The 27,998-nt window shown below is 48.9% G+C and overlaps 1 protein-coding gene and 1 long non-coding RNA gene across 2 annotated transcripts; both read right to left on the bottom strand.

Annotated features, from left to right (window-relative positions):
- Positions 1-14: 14 nt before the first annotated feature.
- Positions 15-27,900, bottom strand: LOC140420712 (uncharacterized). Its single transcript, XR_011946525.1, has 2 exons — positions 27,792-27,900; positions 15-1,108 (listed from the first exon to the last, which is right to left on the bottom strand). It is a non-coding gene; the product is annotated as an uncharacterized lncRNA (long non-coding RNA).
- Positions 19,853-21,086, bottom strand: LOC140422560 (uncharacterized; the record flags this gene model as incomplete). The annotated part of the gene is made up of 1 exon (XM_072507573.1): positions 19,853-21,086. A coding segment is annotated over one exon (987 nt), but the record flags the coding sequence as incomplete, so codon positions are not given.
- Positions 27,901-27,998: the final 98 nt, after the last annotated feature.

Here is a 27,998-nt window from a genome sequence, read left to right as displayed (position 1 = left end):
TTCAGACACAGATATGCATGAACTGACACCACTTTATTCACAGATTAACAGAGCAAACAATTTACTTGAATCAATGTTATTCACTTTTGGAATTGAATGAATTAAGGGTCAGATTAATTATATCACCCCCAGTATCAGATAGGTCTGTTTGATACAGAACAGGGTTAAACCCAGTGTCCAATATTACAGGTCTCTGTGGCTGTTGGATGCCTGGTTTCACAGTACAGCTGACAAACCCACAGCTTCAGTTAACTTGTCTACCCAGGGTCTGTTTCTAAACCCTCATCACAACATATTACTTGGTTAGCTATTGTTTATATCATCATGGTCGGACAGCTCACACAAAGCTCAATCAGAAACTATGGTTCTTTCTACTGATTCCAGCTCCTACAAGGGGTCACAGCATCTCCAGCCCTCAGCTCTGTTACTGGGCTGTCACTGACATGAGCAACAGAGAGACAGCAAGTTTCCTGAGGCTTAAATGGGAAGTTGAAACTTGTAACTCAAGATCAACTGTGTAAGATCTCTGAAAAGATCAGTAACTTCAAAAGGTAAATTCTAAACCCAGTGAACAAACTAAAGAATCATAAGACAAAAACTTCAAGTTTATGACTTTTACTGCAACATACAAACTAGAAGCAACAATGCCTAAACACTATTTTTATAGGGAATGTATCGCTTCAACTATAAACAGAACGTTGCCCTTTTACTTTTAAGACAATCAAAAATCACACTCCATGGTTACGTCGCTGAAGTTGTCACTCAATTCTCCTGGAACCTGCCCAATGTGATTCTTCGTTCCTGTGTTTACTTCCATTCTATTCCTTTGCCTGACTGGCAATCCTTAACTCCAGAAGTGTCTTTTGCAGTGTTGGTTCTCCTGATGATATTCAGGTCCTGATAAATAATAATAATAATCACCCGGAGGAAACCCATGCAGACACGAGGAAAACGTGCAGACTCCGCACTGTGACCCAAGCCGGGAATCAAACCTGGCACCCTGGAGCTGTGAATCAACAGTGCTAACCACCGTGCCACCATGCTGCCCACAACCAAGTGACTCTTCCAAATCCTGAAGTCTTTTTTTTTCGGTAAATCATCTAATATCCTGTAAAACAAATGGAAATTAAGAACAGACAATTCTAGTTCCTATGAAACATTCTTTCCTCTCTCATCCCTCAAAAGCTGTAAATCGCCATCCAACACACTTTCTCCATTCTCACTCTGCTGTAATATTCATCCTCCCAATTCTCTAAAGGTGCTGATTCAGTCTGACTGACAGATCCATGCTAACTGCTTCCCGTCCTGGACAGAGGCCTGAAAATCTCCATGCAGGCTGCAAGACCGAAATATGTCTACATTACTGAACTCAAAATGTGTGCAACATACAGACGGGATTCACTTCCTTTCTCTTCAGTTGCTGCAAGTCACCAATGTCCCCTCAGAATGAGGAAAGAAATGGAAAGATAAAGTAGACTTGGAGCGGCTGCTGCCTCTTGTGGGGCATTCCAGAACGAGAGGTAATAGTCTTACGATAAGAGGTAGCAAATTCAAAACAGTGTTGAGGAGAAGCTGCTTCTCCCAAGGTCTGTGAATCTGTGGAATTCACTACCCCAGAGTGCGGTGGAGCTGGGACAGTGAGTAAATTTAGGGAGGAGTTAGACAGATTTTTAATCGGGTTGAAGGGTTCTGAAGAACTCTCAGGACGGTGGAGTTAAGGCCAGGATGAAATCAGCAATGATCAAATGGCGGAGCAGACTCGATGGGCCAAATGGCCTAATTCTGCTCCTATATCTTATGACCTTATGAAAGCGGCAGACATTGATTTGCTCCCAGATGTTGCCCAGAGGAGGAAGTTTTAGTCTGAAACTCATTGTCCAACCTCCACATTGTGACATCACAAAGGAGCTCGTCCTCTAATTCAACCAAAAGGAATAAATCCGTTCCGCAGTGACGTCACTGCATTTGAGTGCACCCGCCCGGCGCGCGGATACAGGAGCCCCGCCCCCGTACGTTTTTCTCCCCTCCCCGACCCATCCTCAAGACAAGGTTTCCAGGCAACCGGCTGACAGTTCCGGTTATCGATGACTCCCTCTCTCCCGACCCGGGACTGCGCATGGTCTCAGGGAGAGGGGACTCTGCGCATGTGCAGAGGGAGCTCACCTCCGGTGACACTGCTGAGTTGTGACCAATAGGAAGGTTGGAGGGAAGGACCCTGCTTCTCCGCCAATCAGATCTCCCCCATTGTCTCAATGCGAAGCTGGACATGGAGGTTTCTGCCGAGCAAAGCTGTTGTTCCTCCGACCCTGAATGAGCTTGAGCTGCACACAGACTCCTGTCTCCAACATCTGTGAGTAAAATACTTTCCTTTCTCTTCTCATTCTGACCTTCAATTGGTGACTTGCAATAACTGTAGAGAAAGGAAGTGAATTCAGGGAGGGTGCAGACTCTGCAAAGCTTGGCCCAGGTCTCTCGCTCTCTCAAAGACATTGACATCCTTTGCTCCCTCAGCTTGACACATTTATTTGTTTGGCTAAAAGGATGGTCTCTTTCCCAATGTTCACAATTAAAGGGCTGCTTTCCCCAGGAGATAGCTGACATTTAAGCGGACAGTAAACAGGACATATTCAACCCAGCCAATTACTTCCCTATCAGTTTATTTCCATCATCAGCAAACTGACGGAAGGAGTCATCAACAGTGCAATCAAATAGCACTTTACTGAGCAATAACCTGTTCACAGACGCTCAGTTTGGGTTCCGCCAGGGTCACTCAGCTCCTGACCTCATTACAGCTTTCAAACATGGATGAAAGAGCTGAATGCCAGAGGTGAGGTGAGAGTGACTGCCCTTGGTATCAAGGCAGCATTTGACCGAGTATGACATCAAGGAGCCCCAGCTAAACTGGAGTCAATGGGAATTGGGGAAAACTCTCTGTTGGTTGGAGTCATACCTGGCACAAAGGAAGATGGTTGCGGTGGTTGGAGGTCAATCATCTCAGTTCCAGGAGTTCCTCAGGGCACATTCCCAGACCCAACCATCTTTAGCTGCTTCATCAATGACCTCCCTTCCATCATAAGGTGAGAAGTGGGTTTGTGGATGACTGCACAATGTTCAGCACAGTTCGCGACAACTCAGATAATGAAGCAGTCCAAGTCCAAATGCAGCAAGACCGGGACAGTATCCAGATGTGGGCTGATAAGTGGCAAGTTACATTTGTGCTATACAAGTGTCAGGCAATGACCATCTTCTACAAAGGAGAATTTAACCACCGCCCCTTGACATTCAGTAGCATTACCATCACTGAATCCCCACAACCAAGATCCTGAGGGTTACCATTGATCAGAAACGGAACTGGACCAGTCATATTAATACGGTGGCCACCAGGGCAGGTCAAAGACTACAGCGAGTAACGCACCTCCTGACCCCCAAAGCCAGTCCCCAAACCATAACAAGGCACAAGTCAGGCGTGTAATAGAATAATCACCACTTGCCTGGTTGAGTGCAGCTCCAACAACACTCAAGATGCTGCTCTACACCATCCAGAACAAAGCAGCCTGCTTGACTGCTCCCCATTCCACAAATATTCGCCACTGGAAAACTGTGGCAGCCGTGTATACCATCTATAATGTGCACTGCGGTAACTCACCAAGGTTCCTCTGACAGCACCTTCCAAACCCACAACCACTACTATCTAGAAGGACAGGAGCAACAGATACCTGGGAACCCCACGACCTGGAGGTTCGCCTCCAAGTCATTCACCAGACGGACTTGGAAATATATCGCCCTTCCTTCATTGTTGCTGGGGCGACATCCTGGAACTCCTTCCCTGACAGCACAGGAGATGTACCTACAACTCAAGGACTGCAGCGGTTCAAGAAGGCAACTCATCACCACCTTCTGAAGGGTAACTAGGGATAGCCAATAAATGCTGGCTGAACCAGCGACTCCCACATCCCGTAAATGAATTTTTAATTTTTTTATATTGGACAGAGATATATCTAGCGTTATATGGAATGTATTAGATATATTATTGATGGTTCTGTCATAAAATACATGTATTATTATTTCTATTTGTGTAATATAGTGCTGTACCTACATTATATATTTCCAATCATACAGTCATTGCAGCACTGACAGAATCCATTTGGTAACTCAAGTCAATGCTGACTCTCTGTACAGCAATCCAGTCAGTCCCATTCCCCCTCGATATCCCTGTTCACCTGATAGTTTATTTTCTTCATATTTTATTTTGAATTATTGATCATCTCGACTTCCACAACCCTTGTGGGTAGTGGGTTCCTGTTCATGACCACTCCATGACTAAATAAAATTCTTCCTCAGGATCTCCCTATCTCTAATCAGTAAATGTATTTAGATAGAGAGTCTCTACTCTTGTACGGGTTGTAATGAGTTTAGATTTGTTGATCAGCATCAATCAGCACCTTCATAAGAATTGGGAGGGGAAGGAAGTGAATCCAGTCTGTACATTACACACATTTATCGTCCAGTAACATAGACATATATCTGTCTGGCAGCCTCTGTGTCCAGGACAGGAAGCAGTGAGCATGGATGTGTCAATCAGCCCGATTCAGTGTCTTCAGGAGAATTGGGAGGGGGAATATTAGATACAGCAGAGTGAGAATGGAGGGAGAGTGTGTGGAATGGAGATTTAGGGAATTTGAGGGAAAGAGAGAGAGCAAACAATGTTCGATAGAAACTAGAATTGTCTGTTCTGAATTTCTAGCCTGTACTGACAGTGATGACTTTTGTCAAATCTTCTTGCAGGAACTTAGAATAAGAGGGGCTTGAGGCCGATATCTCAAACTAAATATCACGTCAAGAACTGACTAAGTCACACAATTCTTGGGAACCAAATATCATCGGTCTTTGAATCTAGAAGGAGAAATGTTTGTCTAGTCTGTCTGCTTCAAAAGATTTTAAACATCAGTGTGTCTGGAAAAGCACTGAGACACACACACCCGAGTGAGACTGTTACAGAGCACTGACTGTGGAAAGAGCTTTAACCAGTGACACAGTCTGAAAAAGCATCACACAATTCACATCAGGGAGTGACTGTACACGTGTTCTGTGTGTGGACGAAGCTTCAACTGATCGTCCAACGTGGTGAGACGCAAGATCACCCGGACCATGGAGAAACCATGGAACTGTGAAGACTGTGGGAAGGGATTCAAAGGCCCGTTCGGGCTGGAAAGGCATCAACGCAGTCACACTGGAGAGAAGCCGTTCACCTGTTCTGTACGTGGGAAGGGATTCACAGCCCCACATGAGCTGGAAAGGCATGAACGGAGTCACACTGGAGAGAAGCCATTCACCTGCTCCCAGTGTGGAAAAGGATTCACTGACATTGGCAACCTGCGGAGACACGAACGAGTTCACACTGGAGAGAGGCCATTCACCTGCTCGGACTGTGGGAAGGAATTCACTCGGTTATCCCACCTACAGAGACACCATCGAGTTCACACTGGGGAGAGTCCATTCACCTGCTCGGTGTGTGGGAAGGGATTCACTCAGTTACCCAACCTGCTGGTCCACCATCGGGTTCACACCGGGGAGAGGCCATTCACCTGCACTGTGTGTGATAAGGGATTCACTCGGTTAGCCCACCTGCAGACACACCAGCGAGTTCACACTGGGGAGAGGCCATTCACCTGCACTGTGTGTGGGAAGGGATTCAGTCAATTATCCAGCCTGCTGAGCCACAATGTCACTCACACCAATGAGAGACCCTTTTAAATGCTCTGACTGTGGGAGTGGGTTTAAAAGCTCTCAGGTGCTGATGATCCACCAGCGCCTTCACACTGAGGAGAGACCGTTCAGCTGCTCTCACTGTACAAAGAGGTTTAGAACCTCATCAAATCTGATGAAACATGAGCGAGGTCACACCTAACCATGAAGTAGAATACCTGGAGGCCTTGTTCATTGTGGCCATGGACTTTAACCAGGCCAGCTTCAAGAGTGTACTGCCAAAATTCCACCAACACATCTCCTGTCCCAACAGGGACCCCAACATCCTTGACCACTGCCACACAAACATCAAGGGCGCCTCTCGATCCATCCCCCAACCGCACTTCGGGAAATCGGACCACAAGACGGTGCTCCTTCTCCCGGCATACAAGCAGAAACATAACGGGAGAATCCAATTAAGAAGGTTGTGCAATGCTGGTCTGCGGCAACGGAAGAGCTCCTGCGTGTCTGCTTGGAGTCAGTGGACTGGTCCATATTCAAGAACTCAGCAGCCAACCTAAACGGGTATGCCAGCACCATCACATACTTCATCAGCAAGTGGGTAGAAGATTGCGTGAAGAAGGTAGTACGTTTGTTACCCAACTAGAAACCATGGTTTAATCGGGAGATTCGGAAGGCCATATCTGAGGAGTTCAAGACAGGTGACCCTGACCTATACAAGAAATCTAGATGCGACCTCTGCAAAGCGAACAGGGACATCAAAAGACAATACCAGACTAATTCAATGCATTCTATGTTCACTTCAGCAGGAAACCAACAAGCCTTTGTCAACTGGCACAGAGATGAGGAGAAATTTCTTCAGCCAGAGAGTGGTGGGTCTGTGGAATTCATTGCCACAGAGGGCGGTGGAGGCCGGGACGTTGAGTGTCTTTAAGACAGAAGTTGATAAATTCTTGATTTCTCGAGGAATTAAGGGCTATGGAGAGAGAGCGGGTAAATGGAGTTGAAATCAGCCATGATTGAATGGTGGAGTGGACTCTATGGGCCGAATGGCCTTACTTCCACTCCTATGTCTTATGGTCTAACTGCCCCAGCAGCCTTGGGCACACCCATACCCACCGTCACAGCCTCCAAAGTCAGATTGGCCTTCTTGAAAGTGAACCCTCGGTAAGCGGTGGGTCCTGACAGGATCCCTGGTCGTGCACCCAGGTCCTGCACGGACCAATTGGCGGATGTGTTTCCGGACATCCTCAATCTCTCCCTACTCCGTTTCAAGGTTCCCACCTGCTTCAAAAAGACCACCATCCATACCGGTGCCAAAGGAGAACCAGGCAACATGCCTCAACGACTACCATCCGGTGGCCTTGACATCGATCATTATGATGTGCGTCGAGAGGTTGGCCATGAGACACATCAACTCCAGACTCCCAGAGTGCCTTGATCCACTGCAATTCGCATACCACCGCAACCGGTCCACCGCAGACGCCATGGCCCTACCTGTCCACCACAGATGCCACCGCCATCTCCCGGGCCCTACACTCATTCCTGGAGCATCTCGACAACAAGGACTCCTATGTCAGACTTCTATTCATTAACTACAGCTCCGCCTTCAACACCATAATCCCAGGCAAGCTCATATCAAAACTCCAAAACCGAGGACTTGGCTCCTCTCCCTGCAATGGGATCATCAACTTCCTGACCCACAGACGACAATCAGTAAGGATAAACAACAATGCCTCCTTCACGATAGTCCTCCAAACCGGTGCTTCACAAGGCTGCGTACTTAGCTCACTATACTCCCTGTACACACACGACTGTGTGGCAAAATTTGGCTCAACCTCCACCTATGTGTTTGCTGATGACACGACCGTAGTGGATCGGATCTCAAACACCGATGAGTCAGAGTACAGGAGGGAGATAGAGAACCTAGTGGCATGGTGTAACAACAACAATCTCTCCCTCAATGTCAGCAAAACTAAGGAGCTGGTCATTTACTTCAGGAAGCAAAATATCGTACACACCTTGTCTGCATCAATGGTGCCGAGGGGGAGATGGTTGACAGCTTCAAATTCCTCGGTGTGCACATCACCAACAATCGGTCCCGGTCCACCCACGTCGATACTACGACCAAGAAAGCACAAGAGCGCCTATACTTCCTCAGGAAACTAAGGAAATTCAGCATGTCCACATTGAATCTTACCAATTATTACAGATACACCATAGAAAGCATCCTATCTGGCTGCAGCACAGCCTGGCCTGGCAACTGCTCGGCCCAAGACCGTAAGAAACTACAGAGTCGTGAACACAGCCCAGTCCATCACACAAACCCGCCTCCCATCCATTGACTCTGTCATGGCTTATATGTTCCCAGTGCCCCATTCTATCCCTGCAGCCCTGCAATTTAGTTCCCTCAAATGCCGATCCAATTTCCATTTGAAATCCTGCATTGTCTTCATTTCCACACAACACCTTCCCCTTACAGGTAGCGAGTTCCAGGTCATTACCATTCGCTGCATCAAAATATTCCCCGCCCCTCCAACTCGATTTTCAAATTTGCTGATGACACCCCTATAGTGGGTCGGATCTCAAACAATGACGAGACAGAGTACAGGAATGAGATAGAGAATCTGGTGAACTGGTGCGACGACAATAATCTCTCCCTCAATGTAAACGAAGGAGATTGTCATCGACTTCAGGAAGCGTAGTGGAGAACATGCCCCTGTCTACATCAATGGGAAAGAAGTAGAAAGGGTTGAGAGCTTCAGGTTTTTAGGTGTCCAGATCACCAACAACCTATCCTGGTCCCCCCATGCTGACACTATAGTTAAAGCCCACCAACGACTCTACTTTCTCAGAAGACTACGGAAATTTGGCATGTCAGCTACGACTCTCAACTTTTACAGATGCATCATAGAAAGCAAACTTTCTGATTGTATCACAGCTTGGTATGGATCCTGCTCTGCTCAAGACCGCAGGAAATTACAAAAGGTCGTGAATGTAGCCCAATCCATCACGCAAAACAGCCTCCCATCCATTGACTCTGTATAAAATTCCCGCTGCTTCGGAAAGGCAGCCAGAATAATTAAGGACCCAATGTACCTCGGACATACTCTCTTCCATAAGACCATAAGACATAGGAGCGGAAGTAAGGCCATTCGGCCCATAGAGTCCACTCCACCATTCAATCATGGCTGATTTCAACTCCATTTACCCGCTCTCTCTCCATAGCCCTTAATTCCTCGAGAAATCAAGAATTTATCAACTTCTGTCTTAAAGACACTCAACGTCCCAGCCTCCACCGCCCTCTGTGGCAATGAATTCCACAGACCCACCAATCTCTGGCTGAAGAAATTTCTCCTCATCTCTGTTCTAAAGTGACTCCCTTTTATTCTAAGGCTGTGCCCCCGGGTCCTAGTCTCCCCTGCTAATGGAAACAACTTCCCTACATCCACCCTATCTAAGCCATTCATTATCTTGTAAGTTTCTATTAGATCTCCCCTCAACCTCCTAAACTCCAATGAATATAATCCCAGGATCCTCAGACGTTCATCGTATGTTAGGCCTACCATTCCTGGGATCCGTGTGAATCTCCGCTGGACCCGCTCCAGTGCCTGTATGTCCTTCCTGAGGTGTGGGGCCCAAAATTGCTCACAGTATTCTAAATGGGGCCTAACTAATGCTTTATAAAGCTTTAGAAGTACATCCCTGCTTTTATATTCCAAGCCTCTTGAGATGAATGACAACATTGCATTTGCTTTCTTAATTACGGACTCAACCTGCAAGTTTACCTTTAGAGAATCCTGGACTAGGACTCCCAAGTCCCTTTGCACTTCAGCATTATGAATTTTGTCACCGTTTAGAAAATAGTCCATGCCTCTATTCTTTTTTCCAAAGTGCAAGACCTCGCACTTGGCCACGTTGAATTTCATCAGCGATTTCCCCTCTCCTAAACTCTCTAAATCTTTCTGCAGCCTCCCCACCTCCTCCATACTACCTGCCCCTCCACCTATCTTTGTATCATCGGCAAACTTAGCCAGAATGCCCCCAGTCCCGTCATCTAGATCGTTAATATATAAAGAGAACAGCTGTGGCCCCAACACTGAACCCTGCGGGACACCACTCGTCACCGGTTGCCATTCCAAAAAAGAACCTTTTATCCCAACTCTCTGCCTTCTGCCTGACAGCCAATCGTCAATCCATGTTAGTACCTTGCCTCGAATACCATGGGCCCTTATTTTACTCAGCAGTCTCCCGTGAGGCACCTTATCAAAGGCCTTTTGGAAGTCAAGATAGATAACATCCATTGGCTCTCCTTGGTCTAATCTATTTGTTATCTCTTCAAAGAACTCTAACAAGTTTGTCAGGCACGACCTCCCCTTAGTAAATCCATGCTGACTTGTCCTAATCTGACCCTGCACTTCCAAGAATTTAGAAATCTCATCCTTAACAATGGATTCTAGAATCTTGCCAACAACCGAGCTTAGGCTAATTGGCCTATAATTTTCCATCTTTTTCCTTGTTCCCTTCTTGAACAGGGGGGTTACAACAGCGATTTTCCAATCCTCTGGAACTTTCCCTGACTCCAGTGACGTTTGAAAGATCATAACTAACGCTTCCACTATTTCTTCAGCTATCTCCTTTAGAACTCTAGGATGTAGTCCATCTGGGCCCGGAGATTTATCAATTTTTAGACCTCTTAGTTTCTCTAGCACTTTCTCCTTTGTGATGGCTACCATATTCAACTCTGCCCCCTGACTCTCCGGAATTGGTGGGATATTACTCATGTCTTCTACTGTGAAGACTGACGCAAAGTACTTATTTAGTTCCTCAGCTATTTCCTTGTCTCCCATCACAAAATTACCAGCGTCATTTTGGAGCGGCCCAATGTCAACTTTTGCCTCCCGTTTGTTTTTAATGTATTTAAAGAAACTTTTACTATCATTCCTAATGTTACTGGCTAGCCTACCTTCATATTTGATCCTCTCTTTCCTTATTTCTCTCTTTGTTATCCTCTGTTTGTTTTTGTAGCCTTCCCAATCTTCTGACTTCCCACTACTCTTTGCCACATTATAGGCTTTCTCTTTTGCTTTGATGCATTCCCTAACTTCCTTTGTCAGCCATGGCTGCCTAATCCCCCCTCTGATAACCTTTCTTTTCTTTGGGATGAACCTCTGAACTGTGTCCTCAATTACTCCCAGAAACTCCTGCCATTGCTGTTCTACTGTCTTTCCCACTAGGCTCTGCTCCCAGTCGATTTTCGTCAGTTCCTCCCTCATGCCCCTGTAGTTACCTTTATTTAACTGTAACACCTTTACATCTGATTTTACCTTCTTTCTTTCAAATTGGAGATTGAATTCTACCATATTATGATCACTGCCTCCTAAGTGCTCCCTTACTTTAAGATCTTTAATCAAGTCTGGCTCATTACATAACACTAAGTCCAGAATGGCCTGTTCCCTTGTGGGCTCCATCACAAGCTGTTCCAAAAAGCCCTCCTGTAAACATTCAATGAATTCCCTTTCCTTGGGTCCACTGGCAGCATTATTTACCCAGTCCACCTGCATATTGAAGTCCCCCATGATCACTGTGACCTTGCCTTTCTGACATGCACTTTCTATTTCGTGGTGCATTTTGTGCCCCCGGTCCTGACCACTGTTAGGAGACCTGTACATAACTCCCATTATGGTTTTTTTGCCTTTGTGGTTCCTCAACTCTACCCACACAGACTCCACATCATCTGACCCTATGTCATTTAGTGCTATTGATTTAATTTCATTCCTAATTAACAAGGCAACCCCGCCCCCTCTGCCCACCTCCCTGTCTTTTCGATAGGTTGTGAATCCCTGGATGTTTAAATGCCAGTCCTGAACCCCCTGCAACCATGTCTCTGTGATGCCTACCACATCATACCTGCCAGTCACAATCTGGGCCACAAGCTCATCTACCTTGTTCCGTACACTGCGCGCATTTAAATATAGCACCTTTAATTCTCTATTGACCGTCCCTTTTTGTTTTCTTAGTGTGGTGGACCTTGGTTTACTGAGCCTTTCCATACACTGTCATATTTTGTGGGATGGGGACTATTGTAACCTCTCCTGAGTTTTGTCTTTTCGTGCTTTTTTGTATTCCTAAGCAGCTACTCTTCCCACTGATTACTTCACCTCTTGGTTCCCTGACTTTCCCTTCCCCCCAATGACGGGAGTGAGGCTGAGTAGGTTCTTTGGGGTGGAGGACAGATGTGGGAGGTGCTCAGGAAGCCCGGCGAACCATGTCCATATGTTTTGGTCATGCCCGGCACTGGATGGGTTCTGGAAGGGAGTTGCGAGAACTATATCTAAGGTGGTGAAAGTCCGGGTCAAGCCAAGCTGGGGCTAGCACTATTTGGAGTAGCGGACGAGCCGGGAGTGCAGGAGGCGAAAGAGGCCAGCATTCTGGCCTTTGCGTCCCTGGTAGCCCGGCGAAGGATCTTGTTAGTGTGGAAAGATGCGAAGCCCCCCAGTGTGGAAGCATGGATAAATGATATGACAAGGTTTCTCAGGTTGGAAATGATAAAATTTGCCATAAGAGGGTCTGTGCAGGGGTTCTCCAGGCGGTCGCAACCGTTCCTAGACTATCTCGTGGAACGTTAGATGAAGTTCGGTCGACAGCAGCAGCAACCCGGGGGGGGGGGGGGGGGGGGGATAGGGAAGGGGGGTTCTTAGGGGGGTCATCTGTGCAAGAAAAACATAAACGATCCGGAAAACTGAAATGTACGGGAGGAATCCAATGTACAAAGTTCTGTATCATATTGATTTGCCATGTTTATGTCCTGTTTTGTGAGTTTTTTCTTCTTTTTTGTTGGGGGGGGGGGGGTTTGTTTATATGTTTGAAAATTCTGTTAAAAATTCTTAAACATTTTTTTAAAAAAAGAGGTCGCCTTTAAAGCACGCCAGCCAGTGTTGAAATATTACAGCCGAGTTCTCCGCATGGGGGCTGAGTTGAAGGCACTCTGGGTTGATTCGGAGATCCATCCTTCCAGTTTCAGTCTAGTAGATTAAATTGATGCGCAATCAATTACACTCAAGACTAAGTGATTTTATAACTGAAGTCTTTAATCTACTCGAACTTGTTCCCCAGCAGCTTCGGTACAGAAAGTGAAGGCTGCTGGGACGCACCGTTTCTTATACTCTGCCTGTCAGGGCGGAGCTATGTAACAACAGCCAATGGTAGACTCCTGGGTCGAACCAATGGTCATCAGCCTCTTTGGTACCGCAATACCTGGTACTACCACACTGTCCGACCATGATGACCATATATAAATAGCTAACCAGTTAATCTGTTATGATGAGGGTTGAGAAACAGACCCTGGGTAGACGAGTTCAGTGAAGCTGTGGGCTCGTCAGCTGTACAGTGAAACCAGGCATCCAACAGCCACAGAGACCTCTAATATTGGACACTGGGTTTAACCCTATTCTGTATTAAACAGACCTATCTGATACTGGAGGTGATATAGTTAATCTGACCCTTAATTCATTCAATTCCAAAAGTGAATAACATTGATTCAAGTACAGTGACTACCTTGGCAATCTGTCAGTAAAGTGGTGTCAGTTCATGCAGATCCGTGTCTGAACTCAATTTCATGACTTATTTTTGTTACTGACGAGGGTGACTCTCCCTCTCTTCTCTCCTCTATATTTCTCCTGCCTGTCTGTCTCTGGTGCTCCTCTCTCTCTGGTGCCTCTCTCTCCCTCTGTCTCTCTCAGCTGCCTCTCACTCTCTGTCATCAGTGCTTAGGAAGGCAGGTGGGATAGTTTCCTTTGGTAGCCGAGGGCCAAGATTATAAGAACAGGGACATTGTGCTGGAACTGCATCAAACACCAGTTAGACCACAGCCGGAGCACTGTGGACAGTTCTGGTCACCACATTACAGGAAGGATGTGATCACACGAGAGAGGCTGCAGAGGGGATTTATGATGATGTTACCCAGGATGGAGAATTTTAACTATGAGGAAAGATTGGAGAGGCTGGGGTTGTTCTCATTGGAACAGAGGAGGCTGAGGGGAGATTGAATTGAGTTGTGTGTAATTCTGAGGGGCTCAGATAGAGTGAATATTCCCCTCAGCAGAGTCCAACCCCTGCAGTCAAATATGAAGTCGCTGGTGTGTCAGGAAGTGGGATGAGTGAGTGACTCTCTATCCGCACAGAGAACATGGAAACAGCAGCTCCCCAGTTTGAACTCGCTGGTGTGTCAACAGGCTGGGGGATTGGCTGAATTCCATCCCACTCCTGGAACACTTTTCAATGTCCTCTCCCCAGTGCCAGCAGGCTGCCTGACTGAGAGAAGCTCTGTCCACAGACAGAGCAGATGAATGGCCTGTCGTTAATATGTTGATGCTGGTGTCATATTGATATTGTTCATTCCGGGGACTTCCGGTGACAACATGTCGGTGGATGTCACACGTTAGGTGGCTCCTGCGAGAGTCTCGGATTTTGGGACGTTTATCCCCAGTTTCGGGGTAGTTTTTAAATGAATTGTGGTGGGACGTCATAAGGAGGCTGACGAAGTCCCAGAGGAAAGGTGCTGGAAAGAAGGGGGCGAGCGAAGGTCCGCTGGCGAGTGCTGCTGTGAGTCCTGCAGGAAAGAAGGTGGCGGGGGCTGGGTCGTCGGGTGGGGCCGCTCCCCTCACCGGGGAAACTCTGACCGAGGTGATGTCAGAGCTTCAGACATAAGTAGATATTACCCCTTTGAACTGAATTGGCCACATTCCTCTCGGAGGTCTGTTCTATTCTCTGAGCCTCACCCATTTGTCCCGGTTGATCCTCGGTCGTTGCTGAAACGGAATCTTCGAGGCTTGGTTCTTATTCTCCTTCTGACCCGTGTCCCAGACAGGTCAAATTTACTCTACTTCGAACTGTCGAATGACATCTTTCTTCTAACCACAGATCCATTCTTCAGACATTGTGGTTCAAGGTGTCAACTCAGATTCTGCTCAGCATTTCATCGGTGGTTTGGGAGGCTCTGAAAGCGGTCATGGGGGGGGGGGGGGGGGGGAGTATCCTGTTTAAGGCCAAGGTGGATAGGAAGGAGAGGGAGGAACGCCAACAACTGATGGAAGAGATTTTGGAGGTGGATGGGAGGTAGGTGGGGGACCAGGACCCAGGGCTCCTGGCAAAGAGGAAGGAGTTGAAGGCGAGGTTTGACCTATTGTCCACAGGGAAAGTGGTGCATCAGCTGAGAAGGGTGAGTGGGGCTGTCCGAGTATGGGGAGAAGGAAGAGTGTGGGTCAGCTATGTAGGGAGGCTGTAGCAAGGGAGCTAGTTCGGGTGCTGCACAGGATGGAGGAGTTGGTGGAGGCTCCGGAACAGATTAATAAAGGTGTTCGAGGAGCTCTATAGGGACTTGTGTAAGTCGGAGCCACCAGAGGAGGAGTGGAAGATGATGGAGTTTCTGGGTGGGTTAGAGTGCCCGAGGTTGAGGGGGGTGGAGAGGGCAGGGTTGTAGGAGCCGATAAGGGTGGAGAAGGTGAAGGTGGCGATTGGGAGGATACAGGCAGGGAAGGCAGTGGGACCAGATGGGTTCCCAGTTGAATTTTATAAAAGATTTAAGGATAGGCTGCCGCCTTTGATGGTTAATGTTCAAGGATGCAATGGACAGTGGTGCCTTGCCGCAAACGATGGGGCAGGTGTCCATCTTCTTGTTGCTTAAGAAGGGCAAAGATGACTTCCGGTGGCGGCCATGGAGTGAGAGGTCGCTTATTTGGTAGCTCCCGCTCGTGGTGGAATTTTGGGACCTTTTCCCCTGACGTATTGGGGATTTGATTGGTAAAATTGGAGACTGGTGAGGTAGAGGAGAAGAATCCCCCACCAGTTTATGGAGTCTTGGACCAGAAGTGGTCTGAAAAGGAGAGATTGTTGGGCAAAGAAGGGAGTGAAGACTGCACAGGAAAACATGGCGGAGGCTCGGGGACTGGGATTGCCGGCCCAGTGGTCAATGGAGCAGCTGGTGAAATTCCTTCAGCAGAGCTTCGCCAAGCAAAGACAAGAGTACCTGGACCCGATTAAGACAGGGATTGAACGGGTGGGGCAAAGATTGGAAGCCCCGGGACAGGTGATCCAGAAGGCGGAAGAGGCGGTGGCTGAGCACGAGGACCAGCTAACCGCGATGGCAATGGAGGGACCACCAGAATAGGCTGCAAGAGAAGGTGGAGGATCTGGAGACAGGTCACACAGGCAGAACCTGAGGATCGTTGGCCTCTCAGAGGGCATTGAGGGATTGGACGCAGGGGCATACGTGGCGCTTATGTTCGAGAATCTGCTGGGGGAAGGTTTACTCGACCCTTGGAGGTGGGCAGGGCGCACAGAGCACTTGCAAGGAAGCCACGGCTGAATGAGGCGCTGAGGGCGATGGTGGTACTAATGGTGGTACGAATGCCCCGGTTCCTGGATAAGGAACAGATCTTGAGGTGGGCCAGGCAGACGAGCTGCGGTAAATGGGAAAATAACGAGCTGCACATTTACCACGACTTGGGTGCGGAACTGGCCAAAAGAAGGTTGAGCTTCAACAAAGTTAAAACGGCCTCTTTAAGAAAGGGGTGAAGTTCGGCACGTTGTAACCAGCTCGTTTGTGGGTTACTTACAAAGGGCAAGAACGTTGTTTTGGATCGCCTGATGAGGCGAAGAACTTTGTTAAGGACAGGGGATTGGCAGGTGATGGAGGACATTGAACTTGGGGGCGAGTAATTCTGTGCCTATGCTGCTAAATTTATTTTCTTTATGGGCTGTGTATGCAGTGTTTTTGTCCAATTTTGGGGCCGCTGTTCAGTTTTGCATGCGGGTTAACTTTGTTCTTGTGGGGGGGATGGTGGGTGGAATTTTCTTCTTTGTGTTTGTTGGGAATTGTTATGTTTTGCATACGTCTGTTCGAGCGGGAAGGGGGGGGGGGTGAGATCAATGGGGGAGTAGGATGCTTGGCACCATGGGCGGGGGTTACCAGGCTAGCTGGGTGGGCTAGCTCAGTGGGGGCCGAGCAGGTGACTAGTTTAGTATGGGTGGGTTGGGATTGCACTTTTGTTAGTGGGGGGGGCGGGGGGAGAATTGTTCTGCTGACAGGGGAGGGGCTGGCATTGGGAGACAAATTGGAGGCCAATGACAGTGGGTGCCAGGGCACGGGCCTGAGGAGGCGCGGGACGCGAGCTGGAGGCTGGCCTAAGAAGGGTGATGGTTGATCGGCGGTGGGAAGGGGGATGCCCCCGACCAAGCTAATCACATGGAATGTGAGAGGTGCTGAATGGGCCGGTCAAGAGGGCTCGTGTGTTCCCGCATTTGAAGAGGTTGAAGGCGGACGTGGCAATGTTACAAGAGACACACCGGAGGGGAGTGGATCAGACTAGGCTGAGGAACGGGTGGGTCGGGCAGATATTTCATTCGGGGCTAGACTCGAAAACTAGGGGGGGTTGCGATCTTTTTTTTAATATAAATTTAGAGTACCCAATTCATTTTTCTCCAATTAAGGGGCAGTTTAGCGTGGCCAATCCACCTAACCTGCACATCTTTGGGTTGTGTGGGTGAAACCCACGCAGACATGGGGAGAAAGTGCAAACCCCACACGGACAGTGACCCAGGGCCGGGATTCGAACCCGGGTCCTCAGCGCCGCAGTCCCAGTGCTAACCACTGCGCCGCATGCTGCCCCTCAGGGGGTTGCGATCTTGATTAATAAGTGGGTGTCATTTGAGGTAGGGAATATAGTGGCGGACTCAGGGAGTAGGTATATCATGGTGAGTGGGAAGCTGGAGGGTTGCCGGTGGTATGAGTGAATATTCACGCACCAAATTGGGACGACGCGGAGTTTATGAGGCGGATGTTGGGGAAGATTCCAGACCTGGATTCGCATCAGCTGATCATGGGGCGGGGGTGGGGGGGTGGAACTTCAATACGGTTATAGATCCGAGGTTGGATCGGTCGAGTTCAAGGACCGGGACGGTGCGAGCCGTGGCAAAGGAGCTAAAGGGGTTTATGGAGCAGATTTGATGGGGGGGGGGCGGGTTGACGTGCACAAAGTGTATTCCCGGATTGATTTTTTTCATTTTGAACAAGGCTTTGCTGGAGGGGGTGGTGGATACCGAGTATTTGGCGATTGTTGTATCGGATCATGCCCCACACTAGGTGGACAGGGCGCACAGAGCACTACGGGATCTACGGGTGAGCAAGGAGTAGGGTCAGCGACCGCGCTGGAGATTGGATGTAGGATTGTTGGCGGACGAGGGGGTGTGCGGGTGGGTGAGGGAGGCCATCCAGAATTATTTGGAGATAAATGACACGGGGGGTTTCGGCAGCAGCGGTGTGGGAAGCGCTGAAGGCGGTGGTTGGGGGGGAGCTAATTTTGATACAGGCTCATAGGGAGAAGGTGTAGCGGGTAGAGATGGATAGGCTGGTTAGGGAAATACTCCAGGTGGACAGAAGGTATTCTGAAGCACCGGAGGCAGGGTTCTTGAAGGAGCGGCAGAAGCTGCAGATGGAGTTTGATCTGTTATCCACAGGTCTGTTATCCACAGGGGAGGTTTCAGAAATTTACAGAGAACTTATGGAGTGGGAGGAAACCCAGTTAGGTGAGCTAAAGTGTAAATGGGAAGATGAGTTGGGAGGGGAGGTAGAGGCGGGTCTGTGGGAGGATGCTCTGAACAGAGACAACACGTCCTCATCATGTGCCAGGCTCAGCCTGACACAATTCAAGGTGGTTCATCGGACACACATGACGGTGTCCCGGATGAGCAAGTTTTTTGGGATAGAGGACAGGTGCGTGAAGTGCGCGGGAGGGCCTGCAAACCATGTCCACATGTTTTGGGCATGCCCGAAGCTTAGGGGACACTGGCAGGGATTTGTGGATGTCATGTCCATTGTGCTAAAAACAAGGGTGGTGCCGAGTACAGAGGTGGTGATTTTTGGAGTTGAGGAAGATCCAGGAGTTCAGGGGGCGAGAGAGGCTGACGTCTTGGCCTTTGTCTCCTTGGTAGCCCGGAGACGGATATTGTTAGCATGGAGGGACTCGAAGCCCCCGAAATCATGCGTTTGGGTTAGCGACATGCCTGGGTTTCTTCAGACTTGGGAAAATTAAGTTCACCCTGAGAGGATCAACGTTAGGGTTCGTTCGGAGGTGGCAGCCGTTTATCGACTTCTTCAGAGAAAACTAAACTGCCAGCAGAGGCAATAAAGGGAGGGGGGGTGATGGGAGAGGGGGGAGTTCTGCTATGTTGTGTCTAGAGTAGGCGGGAGCAGTGGGAGATGGAGGGATGTTTAAGCACTGAACTATGTTCACTATATTTGTATCGCTTATTGTTATAAAAGTATAAATGCCTTAATAAAATGTTTTTTAAAACTTTTCCCCTCGCACCTTAAACCTCTGTCACATGGTAATTGACTTTTCCAACCTGGGAAAAGCTTCTGACTATCCACTCTGTCCATGCCACTCAGAATTGTGTAAACTTTTATCAGATCGTCCCTCAATCTCCGTCGCTCGAGTGAAAACAATCCAAATTTATCCAACCTCTCCTCATAGCTAATACCCTCCAGACCAGGCAACATCCTGGTAAACCTCCTCCGTACTCTCTCCAAAGCCTCCACATCCTTTAGGTAATGTGGTGACCAGAATTGTAGGCAATATTCCACGTGTGGCCTAACTAAGGCTCTGTACAGCTGCAGCATGACTTGCCAATTTTTATACTCAATGTCCCGACCAATGAAGACAAGCATGCCGTCTGCCTTCTTAGCTCCTTATCCACCTGCGTTGCCACATTCAGTGATATATTTATTGTAATTTCCCAATCTACCACAGACAACTTGCCCCTCATAGCATGACAGTTTCCTTCTGCGAGAAACACCCAGATAAATTAGACAAAAGAACCCTGTAACCACCACAGCCCATCTTCATGGCAACGTGGCTGCTTTGGGAACTAAATATCTTCCAACGTGCAAACACCTTTTCATTCTGTGCTCCTCGTCAAACTTGGAACCAGGTAATCGCAACGAGGCTCAAAAATGGTCAGCCCACCGGAGGCAGAGGTGTTAGACCGGCCAGTCCAGCAGAAAGAAACCCTCCAATCATCACCATTCACCAGATGTCAGAATGAACAAAATGCAGTCCTGGATGTCAGTGAGAGCAGAAACAATAACAACGGAGCCAACATCTGTAATTTATTGTGAAATTGTTGGAGTCACAACAGGTGTGATGAATCACAAACCCCCTCCCCACATTGAGAGCAGATGAATGGTCTCTCACCAGAATTAACTTGCTAGTGTCTCCGTAGTTGGGACGGATCATTGAATGTCTCCCCTGCTCAGAGCAGGTGAATGGCTTCTTCCAGGTGTGAACTCGCTAGAGTTCCTGCAGGGTGTATGGATATCTAAATCTCTTCTCTCACTAAGAGCAGGTTAACGCCTTCTCCCCTGTGTGAACTCGCTGGTGGCTCTGCAGGTGGGATAACTGAGTGAATCCCTTCTCACACTGAAAGCAGGTGAATGGCTTCTCCCCAGTGTGAACTCGCTGGTGTCTCTGCAGGTGGGATAACTGAGCGAATCCCTTCTCACACTGAGAGCAGGTGAACGGCCACTCCCCAGTGTGAACTCGCTGGTGTGTCAGCAGGCTCGATGAAGTAGTGAATCCCTTCTCACACTGAGAGCAGGTGAACGGCCTCTCCTCAGTGTGAACTCGCTGATGTCTCCGTAGGTCGGATGATTGAGTGAATCCCTTCTCACACTGAGAGCAGGTGAACGGCCTCTCCCCAGTGTGAAGTCGCTTGTGTGCCAGCAGGCTGGATAACCGAGTGAATTCCTTTTCACACCGAGAGCAGATGAATGGCCTCTCCCCAGTGTGAACTCGCTGGTGTCTCCGCAGGCTCGATGAAGTAGTGAATCCCTTCTCACACTGAGAGCAGGTGAACGGCCTCTCTCCAGTGTGAACTCGCTGGTGTGTCTGCAGGCTGGATAACCGAATGAATCCCTTTTCACACCGAGAGCAGATGAACGGCCTCTCCCCTGTGTGAACTCGCTGGTGTCTCCGCAGGGTGGATGAAGTAGTGAATCCCTTCTCACACTGAGAGCAGGTGAATGGCCTCTCCCCAGTGTGAACTCGCTGATGTATCTGCAGGGCGGATGAATCACTGAATTCCTTCTCACATTGAGAGCAGGCGAACGGCCTCTCCCCAGTGTGAACTCGCTGGTGTGTCTGCAGGGCGAATAACCGAATGAATCCCTTCTCACACACAGAGCAGGTGAATGGCCTCTCCCCAGTATGACTGCGCCGATGAGCTTCCAGCTGAGATGGGGCCCCGAATCCCTTCCCACAGTCCCCACATTTCCACCGTTTCGCCAGGGTGGGGGTCTCCTCGTGTCTCTCCAGGTTTGTCGATCAGTTGAAGCCTCATCCACACACAGAACACGTGTAACGTCTCTCCCGCTGTGAATGGTGTGATGTTTTTTCAGGCTGCGTAACTGGTTAAAGCTCTTTCCACAGTCAGTGCTCTGGAACACTCTCACTTGGATGTGTGTGTCTCGGGGCTTTTCCAGTCATACTGATGTTTTGAAGCCGACAGAAAAGACAAACATTTCTCCTTCTAGATTTAAAGTCCGGTGATATTCAGTTCCAAGGAATTGAGAGACTCAGTCAGATTGAGACGTGACGTTTGAGATTTCTGTCTGTAATTCCTCCTCTTCTAATATCCTGTAAAAACAATTTACAAAAGTTACTTTTCTTCTCCTAATCTTGGAGAAGGTATCCTGAGGGTAACGACAGTCTGGCCGTGGGGTTAATCCTCCGGGTCCTCAGTCTTATTGAGGAATGTCCCCTTGGGTCTATTGTGGTCATGATTCTTTTGTATTTTTGTTCTTTTGGGAGGGTTTATGTGTTGTTGACTTTATCCTACTCTGGTACAGACGGGGCTTTTACCTGTGAAAGGAGCAGTTTGAGGAGACTTTGGTGCCTCTGGTGTAAAGAGAGTTGGAGGAGGGGGTAATGGCGCACGCCCGATTGTGGTGTGAAAATCTGTTCCTGTCTCGCTGTCGCCTAACCAATGGCGGCAGTTAATCTGCAAATTTTCTCAAGGAATATACGGGGCATCCATCACCCTATCAGAAGGAAAAAGATCCTCTCCTTTCTTACGGAGAAAGTCAACATAGCTTTATTACAGGAAACCCATCTGGATTATGAGGAACACTTTAAATTGAGGCGGGATTGGATGGGGCAGTTTTTTTTCACCTCTTTTTTATCGAGTCGCAGACTTGTGGCAATGCTTATTATACACTATCCAAGCAGTCAGGGTAACTCTGCCGATTACAATGTGCATGTCAATTTCCTTTGTGCCGGTCACCCCATCACCCGTCCCCCCATCTCCCGTCCCTCCCCTCCGCCCCCTTCACTCGTCGTTTCTGGGTCCTTTCCTGGGCCCTTCACTGTACAATGGGAGTTATCTGTTATTTACAAGTGGACGGTGCCCTCCCTTCCCCCCCATTGATGGGCCTCCCCCCTTCCACCCCACGCACTCCCTGTCCTGTTTTAAACCTTCCCTTGGGGGTTCCTCTTCTTGTGTTTTTGTTCTAGGCTCTCTGTGTCAGTTCGTTTCTGGTTCTCCCTCCTTGTCCCAGTAGCCATCCCCCCTCCCCCACTTTTCCTGCCTGCTCCCTGTGATCCCGTTGGCCCCCGTACGCCCACCTCCCTCCCCAGTGTTCCATTGGCTGCTGGCTTCAAACAGGTCCTGGAACAAGTTGGTGATTGGCCTCCAAACTTTGTGGGAACCATCCTCTGACCCTCGGACGGTGAACTTGATCTTCTCCATGTGGAGAAATTCCGATAGGTCTGCCAGGCAGTCTGCAGCTGTGGGTGGTGCTGCTGATCGCCAGCTGAGCAGGATTCTCCAGCGGCCGATTAGAGAAGCAAAGGCAAGGGCGTCCACCCTCTTCCCCATGAGTAGTTCTGGCTGGTCCGATACCCCGAAGACTGCCATTTGTGGGCATGGCTCCACCCTCATAACCATGGACATTGCCTCTAAATAGTCTGTGCAGAATTCGACAAGTCTGGGGCATACCCACAACATGTGGGCATGGTTTGCCAGGACCCGCTGACACCATTCACATTTGTCCTCCATCTCCGAGAAGAACCTGCTCATTCGGGTTCTTGTCAGGTATGCTCTGTGCACAACATTCAGCTGCATGAAGCTTAGCCTTGCGTAGGAGAAGGTGGAGTTGGTCCCATTCAGTGCTTCGCTCCAGAGTCCCCACCCTATTTCCGTCCCTCGCTCTTCTGTACATTTTTCCTGGGTTTGGTCAAGTAAGGAGCGCATCCTGATGAGGAGTTGTCCGTACAGGACCCCACAGTTTCCCTTCCCCAGACTGTCTGCGTCCAGTGACTCCTCTTGCACTGTGCTTCTCAGGGTTTCTGGGTGTGCTGGTGTCTCCTTGCGGAGAAAGTTTTTGACCTGCAGCTCATCTCTGTTTGGTAGGTCCAGTCTCTCCATCAGCTCCTCTAAGGTTGCTAGTCTATTTCCCGTGTAAAAGTCCCTAACCATCAGTGTTCCCCCATCCTGTCTCTACCTCTTGAAGGTGGTGTTGAGAATGGCTGGTGCAAACCTATGGTTGCCGCAGATGGGGGCCATGATGGACACATCGGTCAGACTGAAATGCTGCCACATCTGGTTCCAGGTTTTCAGGGTAGCTCCCACCACTGGACTGGTGCTGGCGGGGATGGGAGTGTTGCCGTGACGAGGGCCCGGAGGATCATTCCTGTACATGAGGACTCGTCCATCATCAACCATTCCATGTCAGGATCCTTTACCCATCTCCCCACTCTTTCGGTCGTGGCTCCCCAGTGATAGTATTGCAAGTTCGGGAGGGGGGAGGCCTCTCATGTTTCTTCTCCATTGTAGTACTGTTTTAGGGATTTTTGAATTCTTGCCCCTCCGCACAAATGCCATAATCACCTTATCTATTGAATGGAAAAAGGCCTTGAGGATGTAGATCGGTAAGGATCGAAACAGGAAGAAGAACCTGGGCAGTACATTCATAGATAGAATTTCATAGAATTTACAGTGCAGAAGGAGGCCATTCGGCCCATCGAGTCTGCACCGGCTCTTGGAAAGAGCACCCTACCCAAGCCCACACCACCCTATCCCCATAACCCAGTAACCCCACTCAACTAACACTAAGGGCAATTTTGGACACTAAGGGCAATTTAGCATGGCCAATCCACCTAACCTGCACATCTTTGGACTGTGGGAGGAAACCGGAGCACCCGGAGGAAACCCACGCACACACGGGGAGAACGTGCAGACTCCGCACAGACAGTGACCCAGCCGGGAATCGAACCTGGGACCCTGGAGCTGTGAAGCAATTGCACTAACCGCTATGCTACCGTGCTGCCCGATTCATCTTGATCATCTGCATCCTCCCCGCCAGGGAAAGCAGGAGTCCATCCCATCTCTGTGGGACGTATTTGACTTCCTCCGCCAGACTGGTCAGCTTCCACTTGTGGATCCGTGTCCACTCGTGGGAAACCTGGATCTCCAGGTAGTGGAATTTGTTTTGGGCTATTTTAACTGGGAGGCCCTCCAGCTCTGCCCCTCCCCCTCTCTGCCTCACCGGGAAATCTTTGTTTTTGCCCAGGTTGAGTTTGTAGCCCAAGAAGATTCCGAACTCTCTCCGGAGGGGGGGGGGCGGGGGGGGGGGGGGGGGGGAGGGTGTCTCGGAGGACTATACTCCCGGTAGAAGGCCTCAAATGCTTGGTTGACCTATTTTGGTTGGGCTGCGGGATGGCTATGGTTGGGCAGCACGGTAGCACAATGGTCAGCATTTTTGCTTCACAGCGCCAGGGTCCCAGGTTGGATTCCCGGTTTGGGTCACTGACTGTGTGGCGTCTGCACATTCTCCCCATGTCTACGCGGGTTTCCTCCGGGAGCTCCGGTTTCCTCCCACAAGTCCCGAAAGGCATAATGTTAAGTAATTTGGACATTCTGAATTCACCCTCAGTGTACCCGAACAGGCGCCGGAGTGTGGCGACTGGGGGATTTTCACAATAACTTCATTGCAGTGTTAATGTAAGCCTACATGTGACAATAATAGAGATGATTATTATACCAGTCTGCCTCTGTTATCCTTTACCTGGACTATTTCCCTCGTGGCTGCCTTCTTTCTCAGCTGGTGAACCAGCAGGCGGCTAGCCCTCTCCGTGCTCATAAAAGGTCCCCCGTGTCTGGTGGAGTTGGTGCACTGCCTTCCTAGTGGATAGCAGGTGAAAGTTCTTTTGCAGCTTCTTCCTCTCCAGCAGAAGCTCTATGGTCAGAGCCTCGGAGTATCGTCTGTCAACCTCCAGAATGGAGTTGATCAGTTGCTGCCTAACCGCTCTCTCTTCCCTGTCTCTACGAGCCTTTTGGTGATTATTTCTCCGCTAATCACAGCCTTCAGTGCCTCCCAGAATGTGGAAGGTGAGACTTCCCCGTTCTGGTTGTTAGTGATGTACTTGCCGATGGCCGGTGATGTTTTCTGGCAGAAGACCTTGTCGGCCAAGAGGGTCGTGTCCAACCTCCATGTGGGGCATTGGGCTTGGCCCGTCTCCAACCTCACATCCATGTAATGTGGAGCGTGGTCTGAGATTACAATCATGGATTATTCCGCTCTAGCTATTTCTGGAAGCACCGATTTCCCCACAACAAAGAAGCCGATGCGAGTGTAGACCTTGTGTACTGGTGAGAAGAACGAGAATTCCTTCTCATCCGGGTGTAAGAATCGCCAGGGATCCACTGCCCCCATCGGCTCCATGAACTGCCAGGGATCCACTGCCCCCGTCTGCTCCATGAACCGCCAGGGGTCCACTACCCCCATCTGCTCCATGAACCGCCAGGGATCTACTGCCCCCATCTGCTCCATGAACCGCCAGGGATCTACTGCCCCCATCTGCTCCATGAACCGCCAGGGATCTACTGCCCCCATCTGCTCCATGAACCGCCAGGGATCCACTACCCCCGTCTGCTCCATGAACCGCCAGGGATCCACTGCCCTGTCTGCTCCATGAACCGCCAGGGGTCCACTACCCCCATCGGCTTCATTAAAATGAATGTGTTGCCCAGACTGTTGTACCCTCTGCAAATGCTGCCTATACTGCTGTCAACCAGAGTCATTAAGGAAATTAATGGGATGATTAGTACATTTATCTGGAACAAAAATAAACCTTACCTCAAGTTTGTTAAGCTCCAAATACCAAGAGAGGGGGGGGGGGGGGGTCTCCCGAATATCAGGCTTTATCAATTGGCCTCTCATCTTAGGTTCACACGGAATTTGGTTACGATAGACCCAACATCCATCAGGCTCGATATGGAAGCAGGCCAGTCTGTTCTCCCTCTATCCAAAACTGGCACAGACTGATTACGGAATGTATCCCATTGGAATTTCTAATGTCTACTTCATTCTAAGTCTGATGCATTTGTTAAATTATGAGACCCCTATCTCAAATACATGGGCTCCAATCTGGCTGACTTGCTCCTCCAGGGCTTTCCATCAGTGAATTCAATTCAACTGAGCCCAGAGTAGGGCACAGTGAGGCACAGTGGTTAGCACTGCTGCTGCATAGAGCCAGGGTCGCAGGTTCGATTCTTTGAGTGGCTGTCTGTGTGGAGATGCGCTTTCTCCCTGTGTCTGCGTGGGTTTCCTCCGGGTGCTCTGGTTTCCTCCCACAGTCCAGAGATGTGCAGGTTAAGTGGATTGGTCATGCTAAATTGCCCCATAGTGTCCAAAGATGTTAGGTTAGGTGGGTTGACGATGATCAATGCACTGGATTATGGGAATAGGGTGGGGAGTCTGTCTCGGTGAGTGCTTTTTCTGAGGGTCAGTGCAGACTTGATGAAGCGAATGGCCTCCTTCTGCACTCCAGAGATTCTGCGTCATCTCTGTTATTTTAATTTGACTATGCTGTTAGTCTGTTTTGTAATATTTTGGGGTGTGCATTGTTACCCTTCTGTTTTTATATAATCTTACCCTCTTTCCCCACTCACTATGTTAACCTGTTAACTGGTTGTTCAATTGATCCGGCATTTCACATAGCAGCTCTAGTCCCAAAAATATCCTGCTACAAATTAATTCTCAATGTGTTGCTTGTATTTATGCGGCAATATCAGTTGTTCTACACTATACCCATTTTCCATCAATATTTCTGTTAGTCTGTTGCTGCATTCATTATTTAAAAAAGTTTAAAAAACAGAACTAAATAAATGTTAAAAGTCCATCCAACTCATCCTTGAATATATTCAGTGACTCCCAGACTCCACTGGTCCCTGTGGAAGAGAAAGCCAGAGACTAACAACCCTCTGAGGGAAGAGATAACTGGAAATATAGAAATAGGGACAGTTCAATATTACACAACCATAAATAATAATCAATGTATTTTATTACAGAACCATAATTATCTAATCTGTACCATTTAAAAATACTAGACATATCTGTCTCATATTAATTTACTGTCCCTTAAATGTCAGCCATCTCCTGGGGAAACCAGCCTTTAATTGTGAACATTGGGAAAGAGACCATCCTTTTAGCCAGACAAATAAATGTGTCAAGCTGAGGGAGCAAAGGATGTCAATGTCTTTAAGAGAGAGAGAGACCTGGGCCAAGCTTTCCAGAGTCTGCACCCTCCCTGGATTCATTTCCTTTCCCTTCAGTTGCTGCAAGTGACCAATTGAAGGTGAGAATGAGAAAAGAAATGGAAAGGGGGAGAAAGGAAAGTGTTTTACTCACAGATGTTGGAGACAGGAGGAAGTTTCACCTCAACGTCCGCTTTGTGACGTCACGAGAACCCCTGAATCAGCCAATAATAATAATCACTTGTCACAAGTAGGCTTCAATGAAGTTACTGTGAAAAGCCCCTAGTCGCCACATTCCGGCGCCTGTTCGGGAGGCTGGTATGGGAATTGAACCGTGCTGCTGGCCTGCCTTGTTCTGCTTTCAAAGCCAGCAAATTAGCCCTATGCTAAACCAGCCCCAGAATCACTCTGTTCAACAGTGACGTTTTGGGGTCTCAGTGCGCAGGCCCGGCACGCGGACACGGAGCCCCACCCCCACCAGTTTTCCCCTGTACCTCCTCGAGACAAAGGTTTCCAAGAAACCGGCTGACGGCTCCAGCCAGAGCGAGAAGCAGCTCGGTGATCTCCCCCTGGCCCAGGAATGCGCATGTGCCAAGGAAGAGGGGAAGTTGCGTATGTGCATGGGAGAGGCCGCCTCCTGACCTCCCTTCTGAGGTTTAGACCATTGGAAAGAGTTGTGGAACCGGAAGGACTCTCGTCCT

The sequence above is a fragment of the Scyliorhinus torazame genome, chromosome 5, assembly GCF_047496885.1.
Source record: "Scyliorhinus torazame isolate Kashiwa2021f chromosome 5, sScyTor2.1, whole genome shotgun sequence".
NCBI classification, from domain to species: Eukaryota; Metazoa; Chordata; class Chondrichthyes; order Carcharhiniformes; family Scyliorhinidae; genus Scyliorhinus; species Scyliorhinus torazame.
This window is presented reverse-complemented; position numbering and strand designations above follow the sequence as displayed.